The sequence below is a fragment of the Falco punctatus genome (assembly GCF_963210335.1).
Source record: "Falco punctatus genome assembly, chromosome: Z".
Lineage (NCBI taxonomy): Eukaryota > Metazoa > Chordata > Aves > Falconiformes > Falconidae > Falco > Falco punctatus.
Genome location: NC_137586.1, coordinates 37,468,859 through 37,481,536, shown reverse-complemented (window position 1 = coordinate 37,481,536; position 12,678 = coordinate 37,468,859). Strand labels below are relative to the sequence as shown.

The window sequence follows — 12,678 nt, the reverse complement described above, 5'->3', positions numbered from 1 at the left end:
ACTTCTAGACTTCCTGGAAGTCATGTACTCTTACCCATTGATACCTGGGAGAGATAACACTCTTGTTTGAACACCACTTCCTGTTGAAAAAAAACAACCACCAACAACAAAGAATTAAAAGGTGAAATGCAGTGTAGGAATAACTTCAGTTTCAAAATAGTCGTGGGGTTTTTTTCCTCTTCTCTTCTCTCCCTGTCATTCCAATACGATGTGGAGGAAACCTGAGGGAGCAGATGGAAGGGTTGGGAGGGATAAACTAGGAGTGGTCCTAGACAGCTCCAGTAACTTCCATGTGTCTCATTAAAGATTGTTGCTTGCTTGTGCAGTACAGACAATAGCTAAATACTTTCTATGTCCTTGAGCCAAGCGGAGGGGCTTCTGCACCATCTGTGATGTGTGCTGAAGTTTGAAACCTTGCAGGTGCCAGGGTGTCTTTTGATGTCTGTGGTGGGGCAGTCAAGAGAAGTGCTCCTCCTGCTGGAGGTCCTGGAAGGGGTGGGGACACATGGTTTAATACAGCATTTCAAGGTCCAGTGGACGATTTACTGCCAAGCCACTATTGCTCCACAGTCTAGCATGTGACGTGGAGCTTTTAAACCCTTTCCCCTTCGTCTCCCATTTCAGCAAAGCTGGAGAATATTAGACAAATAATTGGTGTGAATTTCAACAGTGTACCTTTACGTGGGAGGGAACTTCCAAGTTAAGGTAGCTCTTGCCCGTTCTCTGGCAGTACAAATTGCTTTCTTCTGTGTAGTTAATGAGTGAAGATCCGTTCTTTCCTGCATGCACTTTCTGCAGTATACGTACATTAAATGGGCTTGCACAGCATTATGAAATAGTGAGGATACCATAGGTCTGCCTTCTGATCTCAAACAGTTGATGTCAAAACGCTTAGTGACTCTATTTTCAAAGGCCAGGGGGTATTTTATATGCGCTGCAGAAAAAAATCAAAGTAAGGAATTCCTGGATCTGTTCAGTTTACAGTGTCATGTTCTCAATTGTTTCCAGGACCTGTGGACAGATAGTATATGTGCACTGAGAATTAGTATAAGAAACCATTAAATTACAGGAAAACAACTCTAAAGTTATCAAAGTTATTGACAGCATCGTAAATGCGAAACTTCAGGTTGCCCCACCTGATTCAGAGGATGTAGGAAGCACACTGCAGTATTTCAGAAACTCGAAATTGTGTGTTGTAGGCTTACTGCTCTCTTTGTGTGCTAAGACTAAGAGTTAGGCGTGCCCCCCCCCCCCCCCCCCAAAAAAAAAAAAAAAAGGGGGGGGGGGGGGGGGGAAGGAACCCAAATGAAAAAAAAAAAAAACCCAAACCTCATCCTTGTTAATCTACTTTTGTTTGGAACAATTACTTTTGTTTGGAACAATAAGAAATTTGATTGTGAGTGAGTGGGTGTTTTCTACTCTCTCTGCTGGTCTTTTAGCAATGTTTGAAGGCCAGTGCTGAGTTAAGTACTTCAGTAAGACCTGAATTTGGAAACCTTGATGGACATGATGGAGATTTTTTCCTCTTCCCTCCTGTCGTGTGTATCAATTTCACCTGAAATGATGAAGAAGCTACCCAGTGGTCAGGGAGTAGGCATTGCATACAGAAAATACCACTCCAGAAGTTAGTTAGGGGTCACTCTATTTAAAGGTATCTTTCTATCCTATCCAGCTGGTAGAAGTGGTGAGAATCTGGGCATTCAGCATGTGGGCCAGGGAGTTTCTCTGACCGTAAATGCAATGCTGAAAGCTCAGTCTTCGTGCTTAGTACTTCCCGTGATCTCACATGAGGGTTATATCTTCCTTATGAAATTCTTGTTAACATAAGGTGTTAATGAAATGGAAACTCCTTATTCCTAGTGTAGGAGGTGCTGTTTAACCCACACTCAACACAGTAATTTTCATTAGCTTTTGTGTGAACCTTCCTAGCGATTTATTCATATTTAATGGCTGAGGTGTGCCTGGAGGTTGATGGGGCATAACAGATCTGTTCTCTTCCTGGCTTTTTGTAGAGTCCAAGTACTGCAGCGCACCAGCTGAGAACGTGAGCTACTGAGTAGCAGTCAGAGAGCTTTTATAGACGTCTCAGCTGAATATTTAAATCTGACTTCTTCCTGCAGGAGGGTTTTGGCACTGTGATCTGCCTTCCTCTGAAAGTCAGTGCCACCCCTTGTTCTCAGACTTCTTTCAATGAAGCTGGTGATGAATAGAAGGAAAAAGTTGGTCAAAGGGTGACAAATATAAGAAAATTATAGGCAAGAATATATGAAATACCAGTACAACAAAGTTAAACCAGTTCTCTTATCAGAAGGCTTCACTTCCTCCAGCACCCACTTGGTGTATCCTGCAGGGTGCACAAAATGTATGTGAATGGTTACAGTCATTCTGTATTGTCCTGATGTCGTGTCAGTATCTGCCTAAAAGGAACTTCTGCCTTTTCTTACTGATTCTGACTGCATTTTTAATAAAGGAAACATCTATTCACAGTAAAGTGTTTAACAGTGTTGGAGTAGCATATGAATCTCATGTTAAAGCCTTTAAAAAAGATAGCTCTTACTAGAATTTTGTTGTTGTTATCTCCAAAGGCCCCATTGTGGTCACTCTTAGTGAAATGCATCTTCATGGCTTGATTTGCATCTGTTCCTTACGTATCAGTTAAAGTCTGATGCAACACATGAGAATGCATGTGGGAGCATAACACAAAATGCAGGGCTTCACTTGTGGAATAAAGAAGCAAAACATTTGAGATAAATTATTTAAGCCATTTATGTGAGCTACAGAGAAGGCATATTCCCCTGACAAATAGGGGATGGATAGCAACTCATAAATTCCTGTCCCGGCTTGCTGTGATCTTGGGTAACTCATTATGCTGGCATTATCAAAAGAATTTAGTTGTAGAGTGCATTGAATGAGAAATGAGCGCTCACATCACTCTCTTATATGTAGAAAAATAGGCAATATTACCAGAACATGTACTGAGATCTTTTGGAGAGGAAATGCTTGTTAATAAAATTGTTTATTAGTAATGATAATGTTTTTACTGATCTTTCATTTAGAGATGCATATTGATAATCTTGCAGTTGGTCTCTGGAAGGCATGTTTTGTTTGAGGAGTATTTCAATAATTTTTATTAGCTGCAAATTACTGCACTTGCGTATGTGGCAAGGCTGGTCAAAATAAACAGATTAGTATGGCCAATATGCTTCTGACTATTCCTGTTGTTTGTGAAGTGTTGGTAATACAGCTAAGACTGCAGCTAAGTGCCTAAAGAGTCCTCTATCAAGGGAAGTGAAGTGACAGTATGCTGTAGGTGAGCACCTGAGGTGTATACAGTACTGGAAGTCAGTACCTGTGCGGTTGCACATGGGTGTGCATGTGTCTGTTTCCCTAGCATTATGGCAAAATGGCATTCCAGCTGTGAGAGCTACTTCTTGTCCTGGGACCTGAACCTTCTTTCTCTAGCATCTACACCTTCCCCTCTTCCCTCCATCCCTTCACTTGTGTAGTCTTGTGTAGCTTGTGTAGTCTTTCAGTTTCACATATGTTCAAGCTCCTATGCAGTATATGAACAGCTTTTGTTATACTTACGAGCCCTGCTTGATCCAAATTCCCTTCTGTGGCCTCCAACATACCAGTGTTACTATGTGTTACAGCAGTGTTCACCCCAAAGTATAATGAAACATGATGAGCAGAAGGGATGGACTTCAGCTTGTATAATTGTGTTGCATAAACTCCTATTCTCATTTCAGAATTGCACTAAAACTGCTGTAGGGGGCTGGTCTATCTGTGTTCAACAAATGCATTTGCAAATACCTAAGATTAAAGCTTTCATTTATGGTGGAAGAGAAATGATCCTCCATTCTGACAAAGAGATGGTAACAGTGTAGTGCCTTACAAAGGCAAAAAACCACAGGTTATTCTGTGGCTAGTGGGCCTAAATAAATACGCATAGTTTTACTTTTCCTCTTTACTTCTCTCCTCCTAGCCCTGCAGTTCTCTTGAGAGGAGATGCTGTGTTATAACTGCTTTGTAGTTACGCATACTGCTGGCTGCTTATCCCTGCATCTCAATTAAGATACTCTCTGGAACTGCTTTCTCAGAGCAGGCACTAATATTTAACTAGATCCATAGGAATCTGTAGGGCCTTAATTGTCACAGAGATTCTTGAAGTTGGACCACCTAGTCAAAAGATAGAGGAAAGAGGGAGGAAACTCATTGTGAATCATACAAGCTGTTTCCATAGGAAAAAACCCTGGCCAAAATAATTACATCTTAGTGATAATGTTGTGCAAGAGGCTTTGTTTATCTGGTGCTTGAAATGCATTTGTAGGTGCCACTTCGAAGGAGAAGAGCAGTTACTGGGGACATGCCTCTATCCCTCTGGATGAGGAGGAAATTGTATGTCTGTAGAGGGGCAGTTTTTCCAGTTTATCTACCTGATGTAGTGTAGGTGCTTTTTTTAAGGAGCTTTGAGAAGCTGTTAGGGTTTCCAGGTTCTTCTTCAAAATCACTCCTTCCTAGTGTCTGTTGTTGGTTCTGATTTGTGGGGCTATACTTGTAATTTGCTTTTGCTTCTATTTTCCTTCTCCACTAAAGGTGTGGGGTTTTTTCCTCTCCTGTTATTTTTTTCTTTCTACCTTTTCTGTATTTTACCTAACTTGCCACTTCTGTCTTTTCCATTCACCAAAACTTGCTAGGATGTTTGTGTGTTGGCTTGGCTAAACCACACATGCCATTGCAGCCCTGGATACTACTTGTGACAGTTCAGCAGCACAGAAGGAGCTTATGTCGGTGAGCGCTGGCTCAGAGTGCACAGAGGTGCTGTTTCTGCCAGTTCATGTAGTAGTGGCTTCCACAAGAAAGGTGAGGAAAATGCGATAGTTGCGGTCTACACATATGCAGTGGCATTGAGCTTTTCTCAGTCACTTGCTTTCTTCCCCACCCGCCCACCCCCCCACCCCCCCCCCAAGAAGGTTTCATTTACAAGATTGTAGAATTGTCCTTTTATTAGAAGTCCACCTTTCAGTTGGGGAGGGCACCCGAGGTAGTTTCCTTGTGGTTATTCTGTAAGCCATCACCCAAATTTCAACAAAGCCTGCAAGTGTAGCAGACTTCGTTTTCAGAACTGTATTTGGAACTTCGACAAGGTACTGTTCAGCATGGCTAACAGCAGTGTAAATCTGAAAGAAGATAAACTTGAGGGAGAGAATGAGAAATACTTATGCTGACAGTGTGTTCTGCTCCAATTAAGTGCTTAGGAAGAAGTTGATGTGATATTTATTTTTTAAAAAAAGATTTGTGACCTGTCATATAACGGAGCCTGAAATCTCTGTAACAGTTAATGTATTATTACAGTTCCTGTGTTTCTGTCTGGATAAATGTCTGCTGTATAATCTTTCCCTGGTTTTATAGAACTAGATTTCAGTCTTCTGAACCCTGCTAAGTCATTTGAAGAATACTGGGAAGGCTTTCTTCTCATGTTCTCTTCTGAAGGCAGGGGAGAAGCAGGAAGGTTCCTCTTTTTTGACTGAAAAAAGTTGTCAGTATGTATTACTCTTAACCTGTCACTGTGCTCCACTAGGACTATTTACATTTTTCAAATGCTGGTAAGCCATTTTAAGGGAAGACATGTCAATAGAAGGTGAAATACCACTTCTGGGAGGTTCTAATCTAACAAAATGCCCAGTTTCCAACTTGAAAGGTTTATGTATCAGAAACCACCTCTCAGATTTGACCTATCATTGTTAACACGTTTCTTCGAAATCTTTTACAATCCCACTTTATCAACCATAAGTCCTCTTTTTTCCAGCCAAGAAAAACGATTCTATAGCTGCAAGAAGACAGTATTGCAGAAGAGCCTGGAAAAGAGACTATTCTTACTCTGGTTTTGTCATCCTTTTCCCTTTCTAATGATTGCATGCAGTGAACTGGGTAGTGATGGCCAGCTTCAGTAGGTGAGCAAGGACTTGGAATCTTTCTCATCCTTGAAGTCCTTGTGTGGGGTTGGTGCTAGCAGAGCAGGAGAAGAATGGCAAGGTAGTATGAGGGAATTCTGCTGTGTTCATTCACTTGGGGTTAACCAAGCTTGCATGTCTTCAGAAAGCTGACATACCAATGATACTTACTGAGAAGGTAGCAGTGGTTGTATTCCTGGATGTGTCTGATGGGCCTGTCATCCCTGATGGGATGGTAGAGAGTGGTAAGTGCCCATCTATGGTGCTTTGCTAAAAATAATAATTTTGGTATTCAGGCCCTGCACAGTTGATTGCAAGACACACTTTTTGTAGCTTGTTGTACCCGATACAGTACGGTGAATGGCTAACAGGGAATTCTGAAAAAACTGTACATCTTAGCAAATGATGATCTATCTCAAAGTCTGAATTCTTTTTTTCAGTCAGCAAGATTGAACAGTTTACTTGTAGACAACAAATCTACAGTTGAGAAACATGTCATTTGCCTATGATGTCATAGAGATGGTAGTGCGTATAACATGTCATACGTATCGATGCAGCATTTGGAAGCATCTGAGTTGATGCTGCAGGAGATGTGTTTTCTCAGCATACCTTTGTGTGTATGTGTTATGTGGGCATGAATTCTGTAATGAGGTTGTCATGCAGCCAAACAGAAGAGGTGGCTTCTGTTCCAAGTTCTGTAACAACTTGCTTTTTGTCACTGGTTGGAGCCACTTTCTTCAGAGAGCTCATGTTCAATACTGTGGGGATTTCATGTAACTAAAAGCCTCTGCATAAACTGAAAACCTGAGGGAGATGTTGGAGCTAGTAATACTCACTGTCAGTTAAAGAAGTCTGAATCCTATAGGGTAAACCCGAATACTGTTTTAGGTTCTCCAAGCTGGAATGTTGTGTTGTGTGTCCCTCCCCCCCAGTTATACAGATTTTAATTTTATTAGCTCTAATGTAATTAATTTATTTTAAATTAAATTTACTAGAATTAGCATTTTATTAGTAGTAGGTTATGAATACATGACTGGTGGTTCTTCTGCCCTCTACATGTTTAACTCTCTCAGGGTGGAATCCTACTTTCCATTCCCAGAACAAGCCATGGCTGCAGTGCCTATGTAGCAGTTGTGGGTACTCAGTGGGTCCACCTGGTGTTGAAGTCCCTGGTGGTTCTACTTTAGCAGTCTGAAAGGACTGAAAAAGAAAAAAAAAAAAAAAAAAAAAAAATTTGCTATCCCTAAACTGTAGGTTGTATACCAGCAGGAACGATTTGCTTGCAAAATTCACGTTGAGTTTTGCACAGATATGTAGTACTGTGTGTGTGTGTAGTTTTGTAATGGTGCTGCCATAGAACTATTGTCGCAGATTATTTGCTCCTATGTTTTGCTTGTGCATGTAAAACTTTTTTTTGTGTGTGTTAAATATGTTTTTTTCTTTTCGTTTCAGTGTGCAAGGATCCACCATACAAAGTTGAAGAATCTGGGTATGCTGGTTTCATTTTACCAATTGAGGTTTACTTCAAGAACAAGGTATGGAATGACACACTTTTCATTTTTAAAAAAAAAAATAATTAAAAAAATCATGTGGAAGTCTGAGTTTTTGAAGTATTTACTGTGTAATTCATAAATTCAGTTAAAAATTAAGTTTAAATCTGTCTTTGTCAGTGCTGTTCCTCAATTCAAAGTCACTGTAATTTCTAGAAATGCATAGTTGTGTTTAGTAGATAACTATGAAATTAGGATTACCTGATAAAATAATAAAGTTGAATGTAATTTTTCAGAAGAGTTACTAGCCCTACTCAGAAGTGGACAGGCTTTAAGTGATGATTAAGGAAGTAAAAGGGCCACTTAAACTTTAAGAAAGGAAACTGATCTTGAGTATATTGATTTCATAATGAACTCGTTCTAGTTTAGTATTGCCAATCTTTTAAATTTGTTCACTTTCTGATCTTTCAGAACAGTTTTGGATTTTTTTCAATCCTGTATCCTCAAACTGAAAAAACATTCTTTTACACTGCATGTGAACATTGATTGTACTCAACATTACCAGGGGGCACAGTTTAAAAACGAACCCAGTGCCGTTCTACAAAGCTTGCATTATTCTGGTATCTCAAGTTCTTGGGTCTCAAGTAAATACTGCAATTACTGTGGGTTTCTTAGATAGCAAATACAGAAATTTGCTTTAATGTATGTAACAGGGTCTGTCTTACTAATAATTCATTCAGTTAAAAAGAACAGGATTTGGGTGGAATTATAGAGCAAAAAGCTTGCAAGATTTAATGTACAGTACCTTAATAACTGCAGTATTTTAGGTTCCTTTTGTATGCCATGTGCCTTGGTGGATCTGGTACTATACTTTGCAGGCAGAGAAGATACCTCTGTGACTATTTTATATTACCAAGATGTAGTTTAATATAATTATTTTAGTGAAGTCAGTGTTACATCTTTCATGTGTTGAATGCTTGGTGAGAACTAAAACCAAAGGAAAACAGAAATGCATAGTAAAAGACTTTTTCAGGAACTCTGGTCACTTAAAATTTGTGTTAGAGTACAACTTTAACTGTGTATGCCTTTAAGTAGATACTCCAGTATTCTTTTGTCTTTCGCAGAAAGCTCTGTCAAAGTGTCAGGTGTGGATAATTCTGCTCAGGCATTTTCTAAGTTCTAGGTTTTGAACAGAACAGGTAAATCTGAAATGTTCCCTGTATCAATCTGTGAAGAGCAGGGCTTAGGCTACCCTGTTTGTTGTTGGAAAAGGAAACAGAACTGCCTCAGTGAGCTGACTGGCTTTTTTGGTACGCTTTTCAGCACTGTGTCTATTAGGGAAGCAGTTTTGATTCATTCAGGAAATCTAATGAAAAGCAGCCCGTTCTCTTTATTGCCTCTGTTAAGAGGTCATCCCAAAAACTGGGCAGACAAAGTCAGAAGACAGTGAGTCAGTCATTGAAGCATCTCTACAGAAAGCTTCCTGCCCGACATTTCTTTTTTTGTTTTTCACTCAGAGTTTTGGCTGCCTTTGCTGACTGTGGAGACCTGCAAATCTCAGGAGTTCTCCAGCAGGAGTTGTGGCTTAGACTGAGATCAAGAGGGCAGCAGTGATTACAACTCACCTCACCCTCAAGCAGCATGTGGAATTAGGAAGTTTGCAAACATCCATCACCCTTATTTTGGTGTCATGGAATACGACAAGCAGCAGTTGGACTGTGAGTCAGCTAGCTCTTCACACAGCTGCAGGAGCATGCCCTTCCCAGGGGTCCGTACAAAGGAAAAGTGGCACAAAAATTGAGCTGGCATTCCTGAGGCAAATTACTGCTTTCTCCTGGCTCAGCTACTCTTCCTCCTCTAAGCCACTTCACAGGTATTCCAGTACAGAAAAAGAGGAGATAGACAGAAGGAGGAAGAGGAGACAGACCATCATCACTTATTCAAGGTAGACAATTTTTCAATTTCTGATTCAGAAGGTACCCTAGTGAATAGAGGAGGCAGGGGTACAGGAAGCCACTTGGACCATGGAGAATTAAAAGGGTCCCTGTTCCCAGGACTAAGCAGAAATTGGTAGTAAATCTAATAGGCATTTCACCCTGATGGAAAATATTCCAAGCTTTAAAGAACTGGGGAAATGGCAAGCAAACACCCCTCCCAGAAGCAGTAACAGAGCATCTGTTAGCTATTGAGACAAAGTCCTTGAAAGATGCTTTTAGGTCAAAAGACTCCTACTTCAAAATGCAGTCCATTTAGGGTAAGGTTCATAAACTGCAGTATAATCTGCCTTCCCTGTCATACCATTTTGACATAATGACAGTGGTACTGGGAGTCCTTTGTGTAGTAAAAGTCGTCTTCAAAATCACTGGTTATGTTAATCTAACTTTCCACAGAGTTCTTCCTGTTTATAAGTTATTGCAACTTTGCTTCTATGGCAAAGCTGTCTGGTACTAACTGTTTGCCTGTAGCAACTTCACAGTTTTCTAGACAGACCGTGGAGTAAATCACATCCACTTTTTTCTGCAAGAAGTCGTGTGTTAATCTTTTTAACAATAAGAAATACCTTCATCCATGGTTGCCTTTGAAAATGGTCCATCAATAAAATAATTCATGTAAGGGAACTACTCTCTTCTGTCTTCAGAAATGGACTACTGCAGACTGTTTATTTCATATCCCCTTCTGTTGTCTGCTCCAAATCTAGAGATGGGGTGATGAGGCTGCCCTTTGGCCGTGTTTGAAATCTCTGATTTTAACTTTTAGAATAACTGAGATTTCTACTATTTCTGTTCTTTACATCCTTGGAATCCTTAATCAAAGCTAAACATTTTTTAATGCAAGTTTTTTAAGCATCTGTTCTTGAACAAAGCACACATTTTGATTACGTGCAATGTTGGATATGGACTAAGATTTTTCTATGTCTTCTTCCTTTTCTCTCATGGTTCCCTTGTAGCTAAAGCTTTTCCCGAATTTGACTTTTTAGTTGTTCTGCCTTAAGATTGACATTAGTTTGGTGGCTTCTGTTGTACATCAGGACCTTTTGAGGAAGGGCTTCTTCATCTTGCCTTAAAAGAGCATTTAACTTACATACAGCTTCAGGAAAGGACTGTGTAAATGTATAACACAAAGTGTTCTTGGTATGTTTTCTCTGTTTTTACAAACTGAAGTCTGTTCAATGCCACTAGTATCCTTTTTTCAGCTGAGGCTTTCTTGGGGCAGTAGAGCACTGATGATTTTTTGCTAGATAAAGTTAACTTTCCGGTTCTTTCTCTCTCCATATTGGTACAGGGAACATTCGGTTTCATTTTTTTCACTGCAGTAGCAGAAAATCTTAATTGCTTGGAAGCTGTGGTGTAACACTTGGAATCTAGCTGGCCACACTTGTTCAAGGCAATGAAGTTTCATTAATAAATGAGCAGACCCCATACATAGGAGATCAAATGTAGATGGCTGCAACAATTTAGTTCTTACCCCTTTCTACAACTTGTGAAGAAAACAATGGTGTTTGGCTTTGTGGAGGAATTTGTGTTAAAAACTTCAGTGTCTTCAGTACTATCTGAGGCTCAAAAGTGTGATTGTGCTGGTGAGCGAGTTACCTTGTGTCAGCTGAATCATGATACTTGCCTATGTGTATGTCTGCTGCCTGTGCCAAACGTGACGTAACACTTCAAATTAAGCCTTTTCAGGACAGCTTGAAGTTCATGAAGTTCGTGCATTTTACCATGTGTTATTGTGGGCTGATAGGAACTTCTCTGATTTATTGTAGCTCAGCTGACACTTGGTAAATTCCATCATGTGTCTGAGAACACAAAGAATGATTAAAAATGACCTAATTTTCATTTTAATTTACAGTCTTTATGTAGTTCTTATTTTCAACTTAGTTTTGGTGCTAGATGTTTCTATCTGGTTATTTTCAACCCTCAGGAAGAACCTAAGAAAGTTCGATTTGACTATGACTTATTCCTGCACCTTGAAGGCCACCCACCTGTAAATCATCTCCGCTGTGAAAAGCTCACATTCAACAACCCGACAGAGGAATTCAGAAGAAAGCTGCTAAAGGCAGGAGGGGTGAGTCCTGCACCCGTGTCAAAAGCCATCACAGTAAAGATGTTGCTGCTTATTGCTGGTGCATGATTAATATAATAAAGATTTACCTGACAGTGAATCCAAATGGTTTTGTGATTAACTTTGTGTAAGAGCTCAGTGCTTGTTGTCTTTGAGCGGAGTGGGTGAGCAAATGAGCATGTGCCTACTCTAAATACATGATTAGATCTCTGTCTTCACACCCGGCTGATTAACGTTTACTCCTGCAAAAGCAGAACTTAGACCTTATGCATGAAGCATTGCTTGCTTGACTTTCCAGAGATGAAATACAGGAGGGGTACTGTGATGGGAGGAAGTAATAAGAAAATAAAATGTCTCTCATTTAAAGATAAATGGTTCTATATTAAGCAGAATAAATTCAATAGTTATAAGGTAGAACAGCTCAAAAACTGTAAGTATAAATAAACCTACTTGAATTTATATATGTTATACAGTCTGAACCAGAAAATTTACCAAGATTTCTGTACATGTTGGTAGAATTAATTGATACGAAGGAGCCCAAAGGAAGCTTGCCCGTTTGGAGGGAGGAGAGGGCCAAACCTTTAGATTTACACTTTGCCCATTAGTGGAAACTGTTCTGCTGTGTTACGCACAGTGGCAGAATAGTTCATGCTGGCGGGGACCACCAGTGCCTCAACCCTGGGGTCAGACCAGGCTGCTCAGGGCTTTGCCCCTCCTTTCCAGGGTGTGAAACCTCCCCTGGCTGAAGGTGGGGCAGCCTGCCTGGGCCCCAGCTCCACCGCTGGGCTGTCCTCGTGAGGAAGAGGCATCTCCTTGTCTCTAGTCTGAGCTGTGTCATCCTGTGCTTCTGCCTCTTGCCCTCCTGCTACACGCACCACCCTGTAAAGCCTGACTGTCTCCTCCATTCCTTCCAGTTTGTGCTGGGGATGCTGTTGGGTGCCCCCAAAGCTGTCCCTCCTCCCACCTGAAGCAGCCCTGATCCTGCAGCCTCTCCTGGCAGGGCAAGGGCTCCAGCCCCACAGTCTCAGTGGCCTCCTCTCGCCTCCCACCAGTTTGTTGGTGGTGTTTCTGTGTCAGGGACCCAGACTGAAGGCAGTACGCAGACGGGGTCTGATAAGCACCAAGCACAAGGTGCAGTCCCTGCTCTCCCCTGGCCTGCAGAGATGTGACCTGCT

At 40.9% G+C, this 12,678-nt stretch overlaps 1 protein-coding gene across 4 annotated transcripts in view; it reads left to right on the top strand.

Moving 5' to 3' along the window:
* The window catches only part of MLLT3 (MLLT3 super elongation complex subunit), a 140,016-nt gene that overhangs the window by 65,390 nt on the left and 61,948 nt on the right, over nucleotides 1-12,678 (top strand). For all 4 annotated transcript variants that reach the window (XM_080372898.1, XM_080372899.1, XM_080372897.1 and 1 more), the window contains 2 exons: nucleotides 7,407-7,489; nucleotides 11,363-11,506. In XM_080372898.1, the coding sequence (XP_080229024.1) occupies nucleotides 7,407-7,489; nucleotides 11,363-11,506 (227 nt within the window). The remainder of the gene's footprint in view (nucleotides 1-7,406; nucleotides 7,490-11,362; nucleotides 11,507-12,678) is intronic.